This window comes from Pezoporus wallicus, unplaced genomic scaffold (assembly GCF_028554395.1).
Source record: "Pezoporus wallicus isolate ANWC-B61680 ecotype Strahan unplaced genomic scaffold, APGP_CSIRO_Pwel_v1 contig_8403, whole genome shotgun sequence".
In the NCBI taxonomy this organism is placed as follows: Eukaryota; Metazoa; Chordata; class Aves; order Psittaciformes; family Psittacidae; genus Pezoporus; species Pezoporus wallicus.
In genome coordinates, this window is record NW_026641953.1 from 445,782 (window position 1) to 468,236 (window position 22,455).

The 22,455-nt window shown below is 50.4% G+C and overlaps 1 protein-coding gene across 4 annotated transcripts in view; it reads right to left on the reverse strand.

The window, feature by feature from the left end:
* The window catches only part of FERMT2 (FERM domain containing kindlin 2), a 51,079-nt gene extending 41,012 nt beyond the window's left edge, over positions 1-10,067 (reverse strand). For all 4 annotated transcript variants that reach the window (XM_057426343.1, XM_057426342.1, XM_057426341.1 and 1 more), the window contains exon 1: positions 9,717-10,067. In XM_057426343.1, the coding sequence (XP_057282326.1) occupies positions 9,717-9,873 (157 nt within the window). In that variant the 5' untranslated portion in view covers positions 9,874-10,067. The remainder of the gene's footprint in view (positions 1-9,716) is intronic.
* Positions 10,068-22,455: the final 12,388 nt, after the last annotated feature.

The window sequence follows — 22,455 nt, forward strand, 5'->3', positions numbered from 1 at the left end:
AAACTCAGTTAAGGAGTGTGGTTTCCATGAATCATCCAGCACAAAATAGGAAGCATCAGAAAGAAGGAAGGAAGAAAGGAAGGAAGGAAGATCATTTCTCCAGGGAGCACTCAACTGCCTTGACTACCAGCCCAGGCGCTCCCTCACCCTCCAGCCATGGATCACACTTCCCCTACCAAAAAGGAAAGGTGCCCCAGGGTGATGTGCAGTCTGCAACCCTGACTCATCCCCAATGAACGTGCAAGGCATAAAGGAGCTGGTCCCTGCCAAAAAGACATCATAGCAAATAACAGAGCCAAAGGACATTTGGCAGGATTAATGCATATGGCAGATAAAGGAGGACAACCTGAATTCCCTGTCTGAAGCTTCAGTCTCATCAGGCAAGTGCCCAAGTGCACTTTAACAACAGGTACTCTGATAAATGCTCAGGACCCTGGAAAGGGAGGTTTGCAACAGTCAGGATGCCTCGGGCAGCCTCACCCCACCCCAAACCTGTGAGCCAGTGTTGGTCCCGCAGACCAGGTGGGATCCTGGACTACAGCAGAGGGATACCAAACCTTCCAGGTTTCAAAGTGCATCCCCTCAGGTAGAGCATAAGGAAAAGAAGGTGTCTTATCCCTCCCTGGCAGTGACAGCAGCCAGAAGCACTACACATCCCACCATGCATTCTGGGATGAGCTAGTCAGTCCTTTGCAGAGCCACAGGAAGATGGCATGGGAAGGGAAGGAAACCCCACCATTTTTCTTATTTATTTCTGCATGTTAGCCCAAGCTCACTGAAGCACGCAACACACTTTTAAAGGGGGTTTAAGACCTCTAACCTTGAGCTTGGGTCCACCTCACCCATCACATAACCAAGATTAGGCACAGAAGCTAAGGCCAGGACATGCAGGATGCAGCGAAGACAATTTCTGCTACAGACAGCTCTCCGGCGGACATCATATCGTGCAAAGCTCTGTGTATTATCAGCAAGAAAGGGAAGCTCAGCAAGACAGAGATATAGCTCTTTACAGGCAATGTCATAAAACACAGACTTTCTAATTGAATTTGGAGTTTTAGCAATTAACCCTTCCAAAAGTACATATGCCTGCAGGGAGCGGGGGGGGGGGAACAGAAAACCACCAAACAAACATGTATAATCAGCTGGTAAGAGATTTAACATGTAATAATTGGCAAGATGAAATTCTGGTTGCTGTCTAGTTGTTTTGCAAGCTAAAAAACAGCTGAGATTATAAATGAGAAGGTTTATACAACCACTGCAGTGCCTGTTTGCCTCTGCATATCCCCTCCCAATGCTGTTTGCAACCTGTCATCCAAATCCAGACACATGTTAATGAAAATTTACAGTCTCCAAGATCCCACCTAGTCTGCAATAGAGGAAATAATGCTGGCACAGGTACATGCCATGTGCACAGCTACTGACCAATGTGACATTCATATCTGAGCGGCCAATGAACACGAGCTGCACCCAGAGCTGCTGCAACCTTGCTATAAAATGGGTGAAAATGAGAAAAAACAACAAGTACCACTCTCTGAAAATAAAAAAGAACACAAAAAAGCTTTCCTCTGGTTTGCTGGGCACTTTTCTTCCCCTGCCCCATCAGTTCTACCTGGTGGAATCTCCAGCCTAGAAAACAAGAGCAATGTGCAAATATCAAATCTGGGCAAGAAAACTAAGTTACTGCAACTCTGGCCAAAACTGTTATTACTCCATCCAGCAGGAATCTGAGGTTTCGAACTGTAACACCTGAAAAGTCCTGAAAGTCACTGAGAACATTCAGAACTGAATCCCACAAGCTGAGAAGATCTGCATTGTTTTGTTTCTCTGCCTCTTTCTAAGATAATCCACATTTCAAATCAAGAACAAAGAAATGCACCTTCTTTTAAACAGTTTTAACACTATGGGAGTTTTTCCCCCAAACACACCCCGGGTTGGATGCTGGGCTGAAAGTGGTGTAGCAAGAGCTCCATGAGTACCATAAATCTCCTTCCTTCCCCTTGTCTGTAAGAGAAACCACCACTATAACCCACCGTTAAATAGGAACTCACAGTGGTGGTGTCAAGGGTGATGTTGAAATGACTGAAGTTTAGAGTGCAAATACTCCCTCTTCTCTTTCTCAACTTGGTAAACACTCCCACATCCATGATTTCATGCAGTTATCCACAATCCCTCTCCCCCCAAATCCTAGACCAAGGGCTAAAACCCAGATTCCTGGTTTGCTTTTTATAATGTCCCATAGTGGGATTGCAAGAAGTTGCTCATAAACCCACTGTGGACTGCAAGCCGCAGACTGACAACTACCAAATGCCATTTTTAAAACTAAACTAAACTAAAATCAAGAATCAGGTATGATTTTACCCTGGTAGCCAGAGGAGGATGGTACCTGCCATGAAAGCAACTATCATACGCATAACAGCATAGAAAGAGAGTACAAGAATCCCTGCCAGGGAACACCTGGAGGCATTTGGCTTCTATAAATACTAAACTATCCCACTTAGTGTGTGTGGGAAAGGCTGTGGCTGCTGTCTACCTGGACTTCAGTAAAGCCTCTGACACCACTTCCCACCATTTCTCCTTGGAGAAACTGGCTATTCGTGGCTTGGAGGGGTGTGCTGTTCACTGGGTAAAAACTGGATGGCCTGGCACAAAATGTGGTGGTGAACGGAGTTAAATCCAGTTGGTGGCTGGTCACAAGTGGTGGAACTGCCAGGTTAAGAGCTGGACTTGAAGGTCTTTTCCAACCTAAACAGTTCCATGATTCTATTTTGAGTACAATTTGTTTGGGACTTTATATGATTGAGACTTATCCGGATGCCTGGGCGAAATGCAAGCTCTGACAGAGGAGGGTGAGGAAATGGAAAGGACAGCTACAGAGAAAAAAGAAAACTGAAAGAAAAAGGAAAAGGGAAAAAAAAGGAAGTATGTGACTATGACGACTTGTATCATTTTAGCTCCCTTGGAGTGACGTGAGCACAGCTCCTTGTGCTGGCTTCCCCGTGCGCTCTATGTCAAATGGAAACCTGAGGGAACTGGAAGAGGAAACTACTGATTTGGGCTGGGTGGGAGCAGCAAACCCAACAATTTCCTGTCTGTGGTACAACAAACCCCGGCTCTGGTATTCGCGGGAACGCTGCCGCCACCTCCCGCCCCGCTCTCTTCCCCCTCTGACTGCGATCTGTGTCATCGGCTGGGCTCTTCTGAACCAAAGCAGATGGCTCAAGTGAAACAACTTCAATAATAATCAAACCAAATTTTAAAAAATTAAGTGTTTTTTTCATCTTATAAAGAGTCATTTCCACCCATCTGGGTAGAAATATTAATTGCTGTGACGCAACTTAGAGCTGCTTGCATATGGATTTTACCTACCTCCGCCCCAAATTCCTCTGGTCATTGGCAGTTCAGCTGAATATTCCACTTAGGCTAACAAAGAGAACATTATTTGAGCCATGATCCTACAATTTGGTGTGAGGCCACATAGAAGCTTCCTGGAGTCAAAAGTTAAGACATAAAGAGCCAGCCCTACACAGATCGATGCGAGTGGCTGGCGAGTGTCTGTGTTAATAGGCACTTGCATATTCTCACTTAAATGTCATAAAAAATGTGTTATTTGGAGGAAGAGGATTCAGCACAGATCACTAGCAAAGATATTAATCAAGGGGAAAAATGTAAACGCAGGGCACGTTAGTGGCTCCCTTGGTCTCCTTGAAGATGCTGCTGAAACAGAAGTACCTCTGCTGGGAGCATCCCCGCTGGCTGCTCTGAAATCTTCCAGGGTACCACCTCCACCTCAAAATGGCCCCAAATTCTGCCCATTTCTGGAGCAGGAAGACTTCTCTGCTCAGCAGTATGGCAGATCCACCCCTCAGCCTCTGAACTCACCATCCCACCTCCCACTGGCTATGCAGGTTTTGCTGTTTAAAAGCCTGAGATGAGGTTTCCCAGAGAAAAACGGAACAGGATGAGTATGAAGCATCAGAGGAGTCCTGGCTGCCCATACTGCAGCCACCTAAACTGCCCTCAGCAGCAAACACTGCCACCATTTATCACATTATTAGAGACAAGCACTCACCACTCAGCCTCAAAGGGAACACAAACAGCTTCTCGGAAGCCTCCAGGCGTACTAAATGGCACTCAGAGTCCTCTCCTGAACACCATGTACTTGAAAAGCAATACTAAGTAGTGACTGAGTGCTGATTTTGAATTAGAGTCATAGCATGAATCACAGAATAGCTTGGCTTGGAAAGGACCTTAAAGACCATTCAGTTCCAACCTCCTCTGCCACAGGCAAGGACACCTTCCACTAGACCAGGCTGCTCCAAGCCCGGTCCAACCTGGCCTTGAACACTGACAGGGATGGGGCAGCCACAGCTTCTCTGGGCAACCTGTGACAGTGCCTCACCACCATCTCAGAGAGGAACTTCTTCCCAATATCTAATCTAAATCTACCCCCTTTCAGTTTAAAGCCATTCCCCCTTGTCCTATCCCTACATGCCCTTGTAAAAAGTCCCTCTAAAGATTCCTTGCCCCTTTAAGCAATGGAAGCTGCTCTAAGGTCTCCCTGGAACCTTTCCTTCTCCAGGCTGAACAACCCCAACTCTCTCTGCCTGTGCTCATAGTAGAGATGCTCCAGCCCTCTGAACATCTTTGTGGCCTCCTCTGGACTTGCTCCAACAGGTCCATGCTCCTGTTGTGTTTGGGGACCCAGAGCTGGATGCAGTACTGAAGGTGGGGTTTCATGAAAGTAGAGTAGAGGGGGAGAATCACCTCCCTCGACCTTCTGGCCACGCTGCTGGTGATGCAGCCCAGCACACCATTGGCTTTCTGGGATGCAGGCACACACTGCCAGCCTATGTTGGGCATTTCATCAACCAACACTCCAAGTCCCTCTCCTCAGGACTGCTCTCAATACATTCTCCATATTCTCTCAATACACTCTCCAGCCTGCCCAGGCTGGATGAGGTGGAACATCTGAATGCCACCCGTACCCTCCAGCGTGTCGACCACACCACACAGCTTGGTGTCATCAGCAAACATGCTGATGATATGATCCCACTGCCCATGTTGCCAACCCCTGAGGAACACCACCTCACCACCTATATCCACTTGGACATTGAGCCATTGACCACAATGACCATCCAGCAAATTCCTTATCCACCAAGTGCATAAGGAATTTCAAAATGAGAGGAACTTCTCATCTCAACTGACACCTGATGGTCAGACAAGTACCTGCAGAGTGCACAAATGGAAGCATGGACCGGAGAAATGCCTCAACCATACTCCAGGCAGCAAGCACTGGTGCTCAAAATAAGTATTTCTGGAAATAAACCCTCCTTCTCTTTAGCCTCCACCCATTTCTCTTGCCTTCTCTAACAGCAAAACACATGTAGTCACCTAGTGAGCACTTAGCAAGTCTCCTTGGAAAAGTCCACAGGAAAAGGTGCAAGTCACCTGCAAAACAGCACTGCATCCTGCTTTGTGTTTGCAATAGGAATGGGCTGAAGCAAGGATACTGCATTTCTCTTAAATAGCCTTAAGCTGTTTCAAAGGGTTCACCCCAGTTTCAAGTCAAAAAATTACCCAGCAAGTCTCACAACAGCTTGGAACATTTATAAGCACTGCAAAACCTCAAACCCAAACCTGAGGAAATCAATGACACTGCACTTTCTTGGTGTTTTATTCACAACCCTTTGAGGGGTCCATTAAGATAGAGATTTTACTGGGAGAACACTATTATTTTCAATTGATCTTTCAAAGAGTACAGATGAAGTCATTGGCAAGATAACATGGGCAGAGTCCGTTTGATGGCTGAAGAGAGCCACCTGGGTAAATCCCAGACACATCCCACATGCAGGCTAAAATCCACAAAAGAGGGAACGAGCAAGCTTGGTGTGCTACCATGTGCTAAAGCACTTCAACCAAAACACTGCATGTGACAACTCCTGTGCCAGTCCTCAACTGACATCCTGCCCTCTCCAAAGTGATGGGAAGGAGATAGCAGAGGAGCTGCCAAAACAGAACAATGGAGTTTAAACCAGCTGCCCAAATCCTTATCAAAGATGTGATTCACAAAAACCCCAAGGCCTCAGAAAATGTCATCACTGCCTGCCATTATCAGCCACTCTCTATCAAGGGCAGAAGGCTTGCTTTGACATTTATCCCCAGTGCAGCTGATGTGCCCATCCTGTCTTGATAAAACAGGGATGCCACCACACTGCAGGGCAGCACCCTGAGCCATCCTCCCACCTTGGCCAGGGGATGCATCAAGCATTAATGCCTTTTGGTCTAGAAGGACTGCTGCAATTCCCAAACTAGCTCTTTTTTCTTTTTCATCCACTCATCTATTTTCTTTGTGTACAAACCCCTAAGGGTGCTCAGTCCTCCCCATGAGACCCCACAGCTGGAGCTGGCTGCCATGCATACTCTGCCTGTAAAAGAAACCTACAGAGAAATCTACATTTCCACTACAAAACTTTTATCCACAGACTTTCTGAATCTGCTCAGTGCACATTTAGGTCATCTGTCTTAAGCCAGTCCTCTGCCAGCCACCATTTGTCCCCCCCTTGCCTGCTTCTGTCAGCTATTCTTTTATTCCCACTACCGTACAGAGGATCCCCTAAATGCAATCCTGCATTTAATGTATGTCCCACAAAGCTCCTCCCAAGTGCATTTCAAAAAAGCAGCATGTTTTCCTTGAATGTGTTTAAAACAGCCTGAAGTTGACAACAACAATAACCTGCGTTCACTTCCTTCCTTCCTCTGCTCCCAGTGATTTTAAGCCTCTTTTTCTGTTTGTTTTGTTTGTAAATCAATAGTGGCAGAATTCCTAAAAACCCCTGGGTGAGTACCAGGAGTTTCCAGTACTCCCAACCCACATGGACCAACTAAATACTACTGTTCTTAAAACCTCAGCAGTTTTTTGCCCATTCTTCAGAGGACTCTGCCAAGCACAAGGCACGGCTCAATTAACAAAGTGGCTTAATCCAGCGGGGTGATAAATAGCAGGGGAGCAAACAGGTCATTGCAATTCACTTGAGTAACCAGAATCCATATCTCCTGCTTGGTTTTTTTCCAGTCCTTGCCTGCATTAGTGACAGATTTTAACTGCCTATTCCCAAATAGTCTGACTGCAGCCGCTCTAATCAGGCAAGGACTGAGTTGACAAGATTTACTGATACCTGCAGCCTTGCAGATATGGAGGAGAGATTTTTCTGTGTTCTTGCTCTGAGAATGGCACCCCAGCCCTCTTCAGGGCAAAGGGCTATTTACTGCAATTGTTTTCCCTTACAAGCATCAGAAAATACTAACAGAAATCTAGGTTTTCCCTCTTCCAGGCTCTCCTTGCTGCTGGGAGGAGGCAAGCCATTTTTTCTCCCCCACTCACTCATGGTGGAAGAACTTCTACCAGCATCCTTCAGCCAGAGTGGGACCAATGTCTGCAAATCACAGTGATGCCCTAAACTTCACTGAAACTCTGGGCAGGCCACAGAAATCTCCTTTCCCTGCCTCCAGCAGCACAAAGCCCAGAGGAGGTTTGTCCAAACGGATGGAACCAGCAAACCCCTGACCAAGGCACAGCCCTGCAATGTGCAAGCAGAGTGGTCCATAGGGGATCCCAGAGCTGCAAAGAAACCTTGTTTTTAAGACATTTCCTTTAAAACTCACAGCAAAAATCTGCTTTGCTACAGATTAATAATTTATTTTAACACTTGGAGTTGTTAAAAAAGTGAAATCAACACTGTGAGGGACAGAGGAACGATGGGTTAAAAACACAGGGAAAGGGTTCCAGCATGGAAAAATTGCAAAATTAATATATCTGGAGATGAAGCAGTGGCAGAGGGTAGATGAAGGAGGGCATTCAGGAGGCACATGAGGGTGAGACACGAGTCCTGTCCCACCCCTCTCTGCTAAACTCGACCCTGATAAACTGGCAGGAGCTCAAAGAGCCATAAAAGTAATGAGAGGGCTGGAAGAGCTGACATGCAGGAAGATTAAAAGGAACTAAATACGTATAGCTTGGCTCAGCGACAAAAGCCGGGAGGAAAGGGAAGGCAACAGCTGGGGATATCCACAGGTCTTGGCCATCCTGAGAAGGGGGGCACTGGGGCCGAGCCCCCCGGGGAGCACCATCTCCACTCCCCCTGCCGGGCCGGCGGCTGTGGCCGCTGCATTCCTTCCCTCTAATACAATCCCTAATTTAACAAGTGGAGAGGATCCGGGCAAACACACTGAGGGGGGGGGGGGGGGGGGGGGGCAGTGGGGGGTGCATGACGTCAGGAACTAATTTAAGTCCTTGCTGGGCTCCATCCCCATGCATGCGCCCAGCTTACGGCACGAGTCGGCCCCGGCTCTGCCTTGGCATCTGCTGGTCCTGGCACCCAGCGCAGCTCAAAACCAAGGGGCGCATTGCTTATTCATTCATGATCAACGGGTTGATTTTTAACCGCTTCTAGAAAGCTTTGCCTTTTTTACCCTAGCCACTGAATGCTCAAATCCAGCAAATCTTTCTGCTGCTCCAGCATAAAAATAATCAAGTTTTTGGAGAGTCAAGAGCTATCTCCAGCACGAGACCTTTTGATGCGACTGCTTGCTTCCTTTTGAAACAAGCGTATTTATACCCATCCCTTCCTTCCTGCAACTTCAGATAATTAATAAATCAAAACCTAAGCATGGAGGAAAATGGTTATTATTGAAGGGCTCTGCGCTGAACCCGGACCTGAGGGTGCAGCTGACAGCTCCGCTACTCCCACAGCCGCAGGCACGCGCGGGGACCTCGCAATTAGTATTTTCTTTGAGCAATTACAATCGTCAGCCCAGGCCGTTCCGCTGAGTAAACACACCCGAGCCACAGGGAGCTGATAAGACAAGGGGAGGTTTGGCGGGGCACGGCTCCCCGCGGCCGGCACGGAGCCCCTCCACCACAAAGCCATCCCTGCGGCTTCGGCCGCGCGTTCCCACGCGCCCCAGACAAACGGGCTCTTTGTCCAGGTACGCACCCAAAGCCACCGGACACCGCGGTCTCCCCGGCCCCAAGACCAAGTTCCCGCGCCGCCCAAGCCACCCCGTTAACCACCCCGTGCTCGCAAAGGGCCCTCGTCCAAAGCAGTGCAGAGCCAGACACAACTCCAGAATTAAATTGTTCTGTAAACTTGGAGAGCACCCATGAAAATCCCCACCACCACCCCATGAATGAAGAGGTTTCTCGGCTCTGGGTAAAACTGAGTACAAAGGAGGCGGCGATGGGGGCTGAGGCCCTGCCACAGGCAAACTGGCCCCGGGGTGTAAAAGTTGGGCTGGTTTCGGCCCGAGGCAGCTCGAGGGGCAACCCAGGGCGCCGGCTGGCGACAAGGCGTCTGCCACCGGGGGAATGGGGGCTTTGCTGTGTATCCCAGGCGAGGTAGGCAGCGAGGGGATGGGGTGCTAGGGCAGGGTGCTGAGATGGGTGCTGGGAACTAAAGCACAGTACTGGGACAGGATGCTGGGTGCTTAAGCAGAGTAGAGGGGTACCATGCTGGCCACTGAGTGCAAAAGCACAGTACTGGGGCAGGGTCTTGCATGCCCAAGCACGGTGCTGGACAGAGTCCTGGGAGGCCAAGCACGGTGCTGGGTGCTCCAGCACAGTACTGGGGCAGGGTGCTGGGTGCTCCAGCACGGTGCTGGGTGGTGGAAGGATGCCGGGGCAGAGCGCTGGGCTGGATGTGGGGTACCGGGGAACTCACCGAGCTTCTCGACGAGGCGCAGCATGACGCCGCCGATGTGGATCTCGCCGGTGACCCTCAGGGTGACGTCTCGGCCCAGGTCGGTGACATGGACGCTCAGCTCCCACGTCCCATCGGCGTAGCAGCCGTCCGGCATGCGGATCCCGTCCAGCGCCATGGCCCCGGCCTCCTGCGCCGCCAGCCGCGCCTCACCGCCCGCCCGCCGGCACGGCTCGGCTCGGCTCGGCCCGGCTCGGCACAGCCCTCCCGTGCCCCGGGGGGGGGGGGATAGGGGCGCGGTGGGGCGGGATCGGGGGTTGCAGCGCTACCCCGCCGCCCCCAGCCGCTGCCTGCGGGGCCGCCGCGGGAGGAAAAGGGGCGGGCGGGGAGAGGGAGGAGAGGAGGGAGGAGAGGAGGAGGAGGAGGGAGAGGAGGAGGAGGAGGAGGGGGACGATAATTAAAGGAAAACGCGCCCCGCGCCCCTTGGCCTTTTATGGAAGCGAAGGACGGAGTAAGTGGGGCCGCTCCAACATCCGGGACTCGCCGGGGGGCGGCTCGGCTGGACTCGGCCCGGCCCGGCCCGGCCCGGCGGCAGTGGAGCTCGCTGTGGGGCGTAGCCGCTGGACGCGGAGCTCCCCCGGCCCCGGCGCGGCCGTAGGGGTCCGGCTGCGTGCTGGAGGGGAGCGCGGGAGCCGGCCCGGAGAGCGTCCTCTAGGGCCGGCGGGAGCTCAGTGTCCCAAACGCATGGATGCTTCGAGCGCCTGTCGCTGGCAGCCCTGCCCACGGCCGCGCTCAGTTCGGTGTGTGTTTGGGTTCTTCTTGACACTGGCCGTTTAAAAGCCCCTAATTCGTAAGCGGAATAAGACATGTCAGGCAAACCGCTTACCTTGGCATCGCAGTCCGTGGCTTGTGCAGAGCCCATGCTGAGGCTGGTGGATGTGCTGGGTCTCTCCATCCTTATCATGTGTCAATCTAGGAAATGGGAACTGTCTGTAAAATGAGTCTGAACCGACACAAATGGAGAAAAAAAATGATATTATCCGCTTCCTGTAGCTCTCCACCCAATGATACACACATCCCGCCAAGGCAACTGGGTTTCCTGAAAAACTGCCACGAGGAAGGAGTTGCGTTTTGAGGTCCGGCATGGTGGTTGGTGGCAGCGGGCAGGATGTATCCCACGCTGTGCCAGGTGATGCAAAGCCATGTACCAGCAAAGCCATGCCCTCCCCGGTAGCCTCGAGGATGGCTCTGACAGTGCAGAACTTTACCCATGCGCGCTGTTCCCATGTCCTGTGTGGGAATGGCAGTGGGAGCTTTGCCATTGTGGAGGCAGCAAAATGCTCTTAATGGGGATGGTAAAATTTTGCTACTTTTCTACTTCTGCTGCTATAATGGAGATACTTACAAAGGACTTATCTAGGTGTTCCTGCTCCGGCAGGGGGATTGGACTAGATGATCTTTCAAGGTCCCTTCCAATCTCTAGCATGCTGTGATACTGTGATACTGTGACTGTTCCTCTATTTTCCCATATGCATCAATAAAAGCTTTCCTGAGTTTGCCCTGGGCAAGTAAGCCAGGTTTTATTCATGAACAGTGCAGAGGATTTGGGCTCATGTGGCTGATGGTGCAGAGGGACATTGGGTAATACTGCCCTGAATGATGGGAGGACGGGCAGCAGATGACCTCCACCACCAAATCCTCATGGTGCCTTAACCTCTGTCAATGTAATCCCCATTTCATCCCCCTAAACTTCAAGCTGGAGCATAGTTTAGGGGGTGAGTTTAGGAGGGCAGGGGAAAGCTGGTCTGTAACAATAAAGCTTTCACAGATTGTATCTCAGTGTTCTTTCAGTATAAAACAATAGGGCAATAAATAGAAAGGGTTACTCTCAACCCAAACATTTTGGATGAGGTTCCCAGCTGATGCAATTCAGTACAGCACTGATGGAGCTAGTAACCTTTTAGTACAGCTGATTGCATGCCATGAGGTAGAGGGTGCTGGTCCTCTGTGCTCTTAAAGCCATTTGCAGAGTTTCTCTTTCCCTGAGGACAGGGAAAGCCCCTCTCTTTGCCTTTTCTGTCCTGGCTAAGGCCAGGTGCCACCATCCTTAGGGTATTCCTTTCCTCCCAGTGCCACTGCTCAGCGGTGGGTGTGCAGAGAGGTGGGCAGTGTGATCTCCAGTTCTCAGCTGAGAGGCAAAGCAAGGTCAAAAATGCACTGGCAAAGCTCTTGCGTCAGAGGCAGCCAAGCATCCCCAGGGCTCTTCGCACTGTTTGCAAGAAGTCCTCACTCTGTACAAGCAGCAATAGCCAAATAAGGTGCCGAAACGCACGGACGCTTCCACCGGGACAGGGATGATACCTACCAGACCTGCTCACAGCCCACCATGCTGCTCCTCCTGCCTCTGCTCTGCAGAAACCAGGGTGCTTTTCTGATGAAATGATTCAATGGGCATGTTCAAGAAATCAGTGATGAAGCTGAGCAGTTCCTTTCCCGTTGTGGGTTGATTTGGCTTGGTTTGCCCTTTTTTGTTAGGTTTCTTTTTGTCAGTTTTTAAACTGCTATGTGCAGTTATTGGAACCAGCTGGCTTTCCTGCTTGGCTGCTCTGGGGCTACGGGCAAGCTGGTCAGACTGGCTCTTTCCAGGGTGACCGTCCATGGAAATCTGCCCTGTGCCTTTGGGTGACTGGAGCAGGAAGAGCAGCACGACTGAGCACCCAGCCTGTCTCCATATACAGAGGCAGAGAGATTCCCCAAGCCTCAGTGTAAACAAAAGCTCAGTTTCCTCAAATGCTCCAGCGTGGAGAGCGCAATGTGCTCCGACCTGGTGGTGAACAGCCCCTGCTCAGCCCCCCACACCCCTCCACTTCTCGATGTGCCCTGTCTGCAGCTTCTTCCTTAACAAGGGCGACATTTCAAAAGAAAACCCCAAAAAGGAGAAATGCAGACTCCTGTTTTTCCCCCAGCACTTTTTGTTTCTCTGGCACCCCCCAGCCTGGGTGCTCCCTTACAGCCCACTGCCACCGGTACTGCTCCTCTTCCCATGGGGTTTACAAACTCTTTACTTCTCCCTGAGTTTTACTCTGAGCTCATACATCCCTTTAGCGACTGGGGAGTTGGAGCATTAAATGATCCCTTTGGAAAAATGCACCGCTAGAAATAAACTTGGCAGCGGTGGAACAGCAGCACAAACCTCTTATGGCCTGCTCCCTCATCTCCAGCACCATGTAACAGCAGGTGAGAGAGGTTCAAACCACCTGGGTAGTTCTCCTTATGTGTCCATTCCTTTCCACCTCTAAGTGTCTTTTGGACATAGCCAAGTTTCACTTTTCACAAATGACCATTTCCTCCTAGTAGAGAGAAGGCTGTGCCCCAGGCAAAGGAAATGTGCTGGGAAATTCCGCTTACTTGTTTATTCATGGCCACATTCGTTTTCCCCTGATTTTGTCATGTCGGAAATGTCCATGTGACTTGCTTTTTTATTTTTCTGAATGCATATGCAGAGTAACGAAGCTACCATGGCTTGATTTGTGCTGTACAAATGGGCAATCACCTGGTATATGAATAGAGTTATTCAGTATCATTGTAATGAAACAATGAATAATATTTGTGATTAAGATCTTGAAGAGGCACTTAAGATGTGGAGGTTTAGTCTTTCTAGGTTGTAATAATTCCCTCTTGTGATCTTGCAGAGATGATTTAGTATCTCTGATACCTCATTGCCCAGCAGTAAAACAATACTTGCTTATGTCCCTTAGGACACAACTCCACTGATGCTATCCTGCTGCTTCGCTTATGTGTAGCCTTCCACCAGGCCCATCATCTCGGCAGGACACAATGTTTGCTCCTGATGAATGAGGTCAGAAGAATTCCCAAGGTTTTGTCTCGTCTTTGGGCCCATCCATAGTGGAGTCTCAGCACCTTTTCTGGGTGGGTTTCTACCTGGCATGGTGTCTTTGGATTTGTAGGTCTGTAGATTCAAGACCTCACACCTTCAGGATGTGATGTGAGGTAACTTCCTAGTTACCCCAAGGGAAGTTCAGGCAATTTGATGTGGAAATGCAGCTGGGTGCTGTCAGCAAGGAATGCTGGTGCCAGGACAGCTATCCTGAACAAACGCAGGGGCCATCAACCTCAGGAGACCCATGTGGGCCTCCAGCTCTCTCCTCCAAGGACACACATGATGAAGCCAGGGACCAAAATTCAAGACTGACAATCATCCAGCTTGGTCCTTCATGCCCAAGGGTTACAAAATACGTCCCTGCAGCTAGAATAAGCCCTAGTTTCCAAGACAGCTACACTCAGGTAAGAGACATGAAGCCAGGGCGAGCTATCTCCTTCCTTGGTAAGTCAAGCCAAGATTTCATTGCCCTACAGCTACAAAATTGCATCCCATTTCCATGCTGCATGTGGCCAGCATCAGCCATGGTGCACTGGAGCCTGCTCAGCTTGTGCTGCAGTACAAACCCTGCTGCAGGGCTCATCTCTGTCCCCTCTTCACCTTCTTTCCAGGAATTGGGGTCAATTAAGCTCTTGAAGCCCCAGGCTGAGGGTTTGTTTCCCAGCCTCTGCCTCTGCTATCCACTCTTCATAACAAATAACACTGCTGACTCTCCTGACTCGGCGTGTGTCAGGCATTAGTTTCCTGTTGACATTAATCCCTGTGTCATTGTTTATCCTTTATCCTTTTTCTATCATGCGGTTGTGTCCTTCTGATGTTTCCAGCTGCCAGGAGTGACGTCCACCGAGTCTGACTCCTGGCTTGGCCCAGAAAGGAGGCAACGTGCCCCATATCACTCTCCAGTCATTCCCAGGGTCAGAAGGGTCCTTGAACTTTGTGTCTCCCTTGAAAGGGCTGGTGGGTCCTAGAGCACTGTCTTGGCACCTGTTTTAGCCAGAGGGAGTTGTTAGCTGAATACCTGAATCCATCTAATGGACAATTTGGAAAAATCCCAGGTAAATTCTCCTGAAGGTTGATTCATTTCCAGGGCTGAAAATGTCTTTTCAGCTCCCTGCCTGGTGCTTTGGTGTCTCACAACAGCTATGCCCAGGAGCCTGCTCCTGTTGCTGATCTTCCTCTGCATCACCTGTGTCTGGCTTATGGGTTTGGAACCTCATCATTCTCACTTTGGAGTCTTAATGTCACTTTGCAGCAACAAATCACACTGCTCTGCGTAGATCATGTTTTAGTAAAGGACAGGGCAGATACGTTGCAGAGAGATGCAGGAACATGTTCCTCTTAGCTGCTGCCACCCTCATCAGTCTTTCAGACAGCCCCAGGACCCCCAGAGATGTTGGAGCATTGCCTCCATCCTTTCCAAAATCTTTTGGCAAACTTGTCCCAAATGTAGCTTTCACTGGCTGCTCACACTGGCTCTCAGAGGGTTCTCTTCTGTGGATGCTTTGCATGGTGCTGTCAGCAAGCAGTCAGTGTAACTCATTTTCTAGAATCCTAGGTTGGAAAATGCTGTGTTTTGATGAGGTAGTCCCAAAACATGATCAGTCTGTAGGGTTTTTTGGCCAAAAGTGGCTTTTAAGGGTACTTTACTGCACTACTGATTTACACTTGCCCAAGCGAAAGGGGGTAACTCTAGCCCAAAGATTCAAATATCTCACACCCTGCCTCTTCTCCTGTAATATGCAGCATATTAAGCCACTTTCTATTGTCCATCAGATTTTTTGAGCCTCTGCCACTCCCATTATTCTGGCTTTCCTCCACCTCCAGAAGGCCTCCTATTCATTCGCCTTTGCAAATACAAAGTACAGGCTGGAGGGCTGAATTTCTCCCATGGAGCTGGGGCTCAAAACCCAAATGTCACGCAACGCTCGATCACCATCCCTGGAGCTGGTGACTCTGGGGTGTTAGAAGAAACACCCAGCATCATTATCCACTGTAGTCAGCAAGAAGAAAAAACAAAACTCCCAAATAATTCATCTGATGGCTCCAACACCATCATCTGCAGAGCTGGCCGGATAGTGGGAAGTGTCTATTTGGAAGTGATTTACTGGGAAGCAGTGGGAAGAAAAAAAATCCCCCAGATCACATCATCAATTATTCACAGTTGCTATTCAGGCCCTTTCAGGGCAGCCACTTGATGGGAAGTGGAGCTGCAGGAAAGCACCGTGTGCTGGTACCCAGGACCCTGCAGATCTCCACAGGAGAAGGAAGGAAGGAAAACTGCCCCCAGCACCCTGTGTAGCCCTGTCCTGTGTGTTGCAAAGCAGCAGCCCCACGGCTGGCATCACCAAGTGCTACAGCATCAAACCCCCACTCCGAGCCCTGACACTGACTCTTCCTGTTATCTCTCCAGCCCCAGCTCTCCCCTCCCCAACGGTCTGAGGAAACTGGCTCCCAGCCCTTGGGTTTTCCTTCTATCTGCATAGGGAGCAGAGGCGAAGCTCGTCCATCACGCTTTGTTAGGGGGCCCGAGGGCTGCGGAGGCAGAGGGCATCCCTAGGACATGCTGAACCATTCCCATCCCTATGGATGTGCTCCACAGTGGGACCAAAATCAATTTAATACATGGCGGGGTCAGATAAAAAGCGCAGCAAGAGCAGACCCATGTTGTCGTACCCACGCCCGGGGTTTCAGCACACCAGTTTCTCTTCGCAAGCGTTGCTTGAATCCCCTCACCCTGTGCAAATTTTGTTCAGCATAAGTTGAGCTCTGCAAGGCACTCTTTGACGCCATGGCATTGCAAAGCCACCAAATCATGAAATGGAGCAGCAAATCCAGCCCTGGGGACTGGCTCTCCAGCAGTGCTCAAGAGACACGAGGATGGGGAGGCACTGGGATGATTTTCCCACTCTGAAAGCCCCAGAAACCCCAGTCTGGGCCACCCATCCCCTCTGGCTGGTACTGGGATGCTCTATGCTGGCTGCACCCGCATAATGCCGATGTCGTGGTCTCCACTCCGCAGCACCAGAAAGATGCTCTGAGATGGGTTTATTCTTCTCCCATGAGCAGGGGTACGACAGCAGCAGCTGGGGGGTGAATGGGGAAACCTAGAGATTTTCCCACAGTGTGGGAAACAAATACCAATGGGCAGCTGGGACACACTGGTGGACCAATTAGCCCCAAAACCCCACACCTCCCTTGATGTGGCATCCTGAGAAGGAGACACATGGCCCCACAGGCTCCACAGGGAGGACCTGCCTGCTGCACCCAAGCCCAGCCAGAAGGAAGGAGAGGCCAGCAGCAACGGCTCCCCAGAAAAACCACTACTTTGTTCTCATTGTTTGATCCCAGGAGCATCCACGTCCTTGGGAATAAGGGACTTGAAGCAAGCCACACTGGTGCAGGGAGCAGGGAATTCTCCAAGGCTGCAAAGCTCCAAAAGCCAAACAAGTGTAGCAGCAGCCTCATAAATCACACTTGTTCTATAAATTGCACACTCCTGATAAATCCCACCCCTGCTCTGGGGAGCTGCAAAGGCTGGAGCAGGTGGAGGGCACTGAGGATGGAGCCGCTGGGATTTGGCCACCTTTGCTCATGTGCTGCCAGAGGACAGAAAGCTTCCAGCCAGTGTTTTTACTGATGCACACGTCAGAGCTCTGTGGAAACCGGGCTGGTAACAGGCACGTGAGCGCAGGCACCAATGCCACACAGGCAGCAGGGGCACCTGTGTCACAGTGGGGTGTTTAGTGGTGCAGTCCTGATGGAGCCATTTTGCACTGTGTTAATCACCCAGACTTGCCCCAGACCACAGGTCGTGGGTTCATGGGGATCACCCCAGTATCACCCCCTACAACCACTTCCCTTGGGCATCCTCACAGCCCCCCAGACTGCTCTTCTGTCATGTTTTTAACCAAACGCAAGCATAATCTGGCTCCTCTCACTGGGTTTGGGGTGTTCGTGAGCAGCCTCCATGGACACAGGTCATCAACTTCCCAGCCAAATCTGGGTACCAGTGGCTGCAGCCAAGGAAACTGCATCAATTTTCTCCCTATTGCACAGATGGAGATGCTGGGGCCAGACACAGAGCAGTGACTTAGAACCACTGAGGACACAGCTCCCTGTGGAGCTGGAATCCTGCCACCTGGGGTGTGGAAAACCGCAATAACCCCTGTGCACAGGTTTGGGTCAGAAAGAACCCAAAACTTCTTCCTTTTGCAGGGAAAATAACACTGGGAGGCTGCAGAGAAACAGGAGGGTCAGTACTCCGATTTCCCAGCCACATGCATGCCTCTCCACTGCAGATTGCTTTGTCTTTCAGTGCAGCTCTGAAGTTTTCTAAGCTGAATAAAAGCATTTGGGGAACATCAAGCAGAAAACAAATGCATCTGTTAAAAGGGAGGTGGTTGATATTGCCTGTCAAGACACCTGAGAAGATGTAGTGGCTGAGCACACTTGGGAGCTTGTTGCACTGAGGAAAGCTGGAGGCGGATGATGCCCAGACAGCTGGGTGGTTTTGTGTGTTCTTGGCTTCAGTCTTCACTGGAAAGGTCAGATGCAAACGGGATGGTAATGCAGTTAGTGCTGGAAAAATAGAGACAGAGCAGATCGGAGTGGTTTAATAAGGTAGATGTTACTGAGTCTGCTGGGCAGGATGAACTTCACCCTTGAGCAGAGCTGTCTGAAGTGATCGGCAGCTCCTGTAGGAAAGAGAGGCGGGCTCCCTCTCTTTCCTCAGGAATGGGCAATGTGGGGAGATGTTGGGAATCCCCCAAGCCCCACTGGAGCATGAAAGTGTGGTGTCTTGTGAGGTCCTAGAAGACACACAGTGGTCTGCAGGTGCTGTTGTGCATCTACAGCTTCTGGCACAGCCCCACATCCCCTGTGAATGGAGGACAGGCAGCGTCAGTGAAGTCCACACTGGGAACCCTCACTGCCAGTTCATCACTGGTTTGTGGTGAGAGGGAGGGTGACCCACAAGGAAAGGTTAAAAGACTTCAGGTTGTTTACTCTACAGAAAGAAAGACAGCTGATAACATCTTCAGGTACATAAAAGAGGGTTTATCTGAAGAGGGAGGGATGGGAGAGGGAGGAAATGCTCTGTTCTCTGTTTCCACAATGGTCAGACTAAAAGTAATAAACAAATCACCTGAGAAAGATTCAGGTTAGCTCTTCAGGGAGACTGTTTAGGTGTAAAGGGATGAAGGACTGCAGAGGAAGGGGAATCACTGTTGTCAGAGGGTTTTAAAGCTGAGCCGGAAAACAGGCATGCTGGATGGTCTATGTACTTGCTCTGTGTCAGTGGGGCTCTCCCACCTTGTCTGATCAGTCAAAGCTTCTGCTGGCTGATTGCTTACTGGAGGATGCTGGAGCTGCTGCCTGATCTAAAGAACTGCATCTTCATTCTCTCCAAAGATGGGCTTGAAATTAGTGCCATGCACAGATTTGGTCCAGTCCCTGCTTACACGTAAATCTGTACGCTCCACTGCGTGCTGAATCCAACACTGAGGATGCCCCAACCCCATCACATGCTGGAAGGATGACTGTCTGCTCATGTCCTTGCAGCTCTAAGTGGCTAAGAAATTGGGATGAAGAGCACATCTCTGCAAGACCATCCCATGGCCAACAAAAATACCAGTGACACAGCACAGGTGGGAACAGAGAGGTGGCAATCGCTGCTGTCAGCTAGCAGCAGCTCTGGGATTGTTCCTCAGGCGCAGCAGGATGATATCAATGGCATCAGCAGCAATGGCAGAAGGTTGGTCACATCTTGGACCTGCTGCTCCCTGTGGAATAGAGGACAAGGTGAGGTTGTGTTGCATGTTTTGCAGCTCAGCTAAACCTGCAGCAGCACAGTGTGGGTGCTCAGTGCAGAGTCAAGCCCAGCCACTAGGCCAAGAAGCTACAGAAACCAGCTGGGGCTTGGAAAAGGGGAAAACCAAACCAGCCAGAAAAGAAAATAATGCGTCGCACTGTGAGCTGACTGTAAGTGATGGTTGTTTAAACACGGCAGAGTTTCAGAGCGCTCGAGGAGCTGGGTGCATGTACGAGAGGAAGGCAGTGAGAGGTGGATGCCAGTATTTTCTGGCAGTGTTGGGTTGGAAATATCCTTCAACTCCTTAGATAGCAAGCCAGAGATTACGACGCAAAGGAATGCACTGTGAGCCGCTGCTGCGTACAGCTGTGGGAGGGTGGGAGGAGAAGCCAAGACCCATGGCAGTATGATAGGAAACAGCCTGGAGACACATGGGGAAGAGGAGAAAATCAGGTCAATGCTCTGAAGTGGCTTAAGTGGCCATTGGGCAGCTCTCAGGAAGGAGACCAGCAAAGGGGGAGATGCACTGGGTGAGAAGAGGTCTCCATGGCACAGGCATCATAGAATTGTAGAATCATGGCATGGTTTGGGTTGGAAGGGACCTTTAAAGGTCATCTAGTCCAAGCCCCCTGCATGGGCAGGGACACCTCCAACTAGGTCAAGTTGCTCAGAGCCCCATCCAACCTGACCTCGAATGTTTCCAGGGATGGTGCATTTACCACCTCTTTGTGCCAGTGTTTCACCACCCTCACCATAAAAAGTTTCTTCCCTACATCTAGTCTGAATATGCCCTATTTTAGTTTAAAACCATTCTTCTCTGTCTGATTGAGATGGGGGATTATTCCCCATGATAGTGGTTATTCCCCAAGGCACCATGCTGCCTGTGCTGATCCAAAGGCAGAAATACATGGAGTGAGAACAATGGGGAGCATGAACTGAAACGACGAGCAGGAGGGAGGTTTAGTGTCACCTTCTAGGGGATGGATGGGGGCACTGGGCCCCTGCTGCCCTCCCATTTTGCCCTGTTGTGATGAACAGGGCCAGGACATGCAGACTCAGGGTTCACCATGAGCCTTCCTATGCAGAGGTGCTGTGCTCACCTGCTGACCCAGCACTGGAGAGCACAGGAGAGCATTTATTGTTTTGTTTGTCTCCCCAAAGCTCTCTACACCAAGCACCATCTGCTTTTGGAAATCCCATCTCCACGCGACAGCCCAAATCTTGACCCATCTGCCTGGCACTGGACAGACCCTTGGAGGTCCATGGCACCCTACATCAGCACTATCCCCCATGCAGATGGGCAAGGGCAAGTCCCCAATGCTTCTACTTGTCAAGGGACTGGAGAGAGGGGAGGTGATACAGGAAAGTATCTCAACTGCATGTTTGAGCACACAGACAGCAAAAAGATATTCCCAAGACCTCACTCATTTTCCCCCTACGTGGAAACATGGTAATGGAGAAGAGGAGAGACCTATTTTGGCTGTCCAATGTGCTTTTACTCCCCAGGGTGCTTTAACTGAGGTCCTGAGAAGCCACTGCCGCTTACACTGAGCTTGCAGACTCCAGCTCTTTATTTTGCTCAGCTTTAAATAACGTGAATGTTGGGCTCCATCAGTTCCTTTGGGAATTTGTTTTTTTTTTTTTTTTTAAAGGCAAAGTCCACGAGACTGAGCTGCTAGAATATTATTTCCAAGTATTAAGTCCCCTGTCCTTCCCTGCAGGGCTGTGGTGTGGCCAGGCATTGCTGACGTCTTTCCACTGTGTTTTGGGCATTGGAGATGCTGCCAGCTGAGTGGAGAGTGGTTATCCCAACATTTGTTCTGTGTAATGAAACACCTCTGCCTCCTCCTCCATCTCTCAAGTGATGACATTGGATACTGACAGTGCCAGGCCAGGAAAAAACAGAGACAGCAGCACTGGAAAGAACAAGAAAGAGAACTGGACAGCAAAAGAACCCAAAATTCTGTCAAATCACATGGAAATTTGGCACTGTCCTGCAGGAGTCACTCCTGGATCTCAAAGGAGAGGTTATCAAGGCCATGTGGATAACCAGCATATGGAGGATTGGTTGTAAATGAGGTGTACTTCCTCTAAGGGCCCCAGTATGAAGATGGGACTTGCTGTCCAATGGAACAAGCCCCTTTTTACAAGAGCCTGAGTTCTGGGAGCAGGCCTGGCATCTCAGGTCACCTTAGCACACGTCACCTTCTGTACCCAAACAGTTTGTGGTCACAGCAAGTCATCTCAGTGTGACATCCAAAGTGGCACAGGGAAAAGCAGCACTCAGGCTTTGTGGAGGGGCAGGAGAATCTGCCTCCCAATTTCTCCTCTCTGGGAGAGGTGCCAGGATCAGGCAGGGAGACTCTGTGGTGCTGACTCATGATGCCCATACGTGTCTGCTGCCGTCAGCCCAACACCTGGGGATGCACCGCTGGAGAGTCACTCAGCTGGAATAACTTCCTCTGTTCATTGCACCAGCGGAGCAGCCACTGGGAAAATTCCCAGTGTGGGTAAGCCCGGAGTTAACTTTCTAGTCAAAGTTGTAGGAAATAAGAAGTGCTGCAAAGGAAAGCACAAAGGCTGGCACATTTCTGCTCTCCTGCACCCCAGAAGATCAAGCAGATGGGGATTGTCCTGTGAGGCAAAGCAGACTGGGGGATGAGGGTAAAGGAGATGCTTCTTTGCAGGGTTGCTGCACCAGAGATCATGGGTGACGCTCCCAGCAGGGCAAGGCATGCTACACGTTCATGTACCAGCTAATACAAGGAAGATACAGGCTTGTTTCCAAGCACTCTGGCTTTGGGCCAGCCACTTAACTCTCAGCATCTTGGTTCCTTTAGCTGAAAAGCTGTTCTTCCAGGCTTCTCTGGCATCTCCTGGGCAGTTCAGACGTTGGGAGGTGAGGATGGGGTGTACCCCTACAGCCCTGCTGCAGCAAGCTGTCACTGGTGGGGTGTGATGGACACTGGTTCTCAGGAAGCTAGTCCCATGCTCGCAGGTGCAAGCATGTTTTCTGCAAGGTCAGGGTCAGGAAGCATCATTTGAATGAT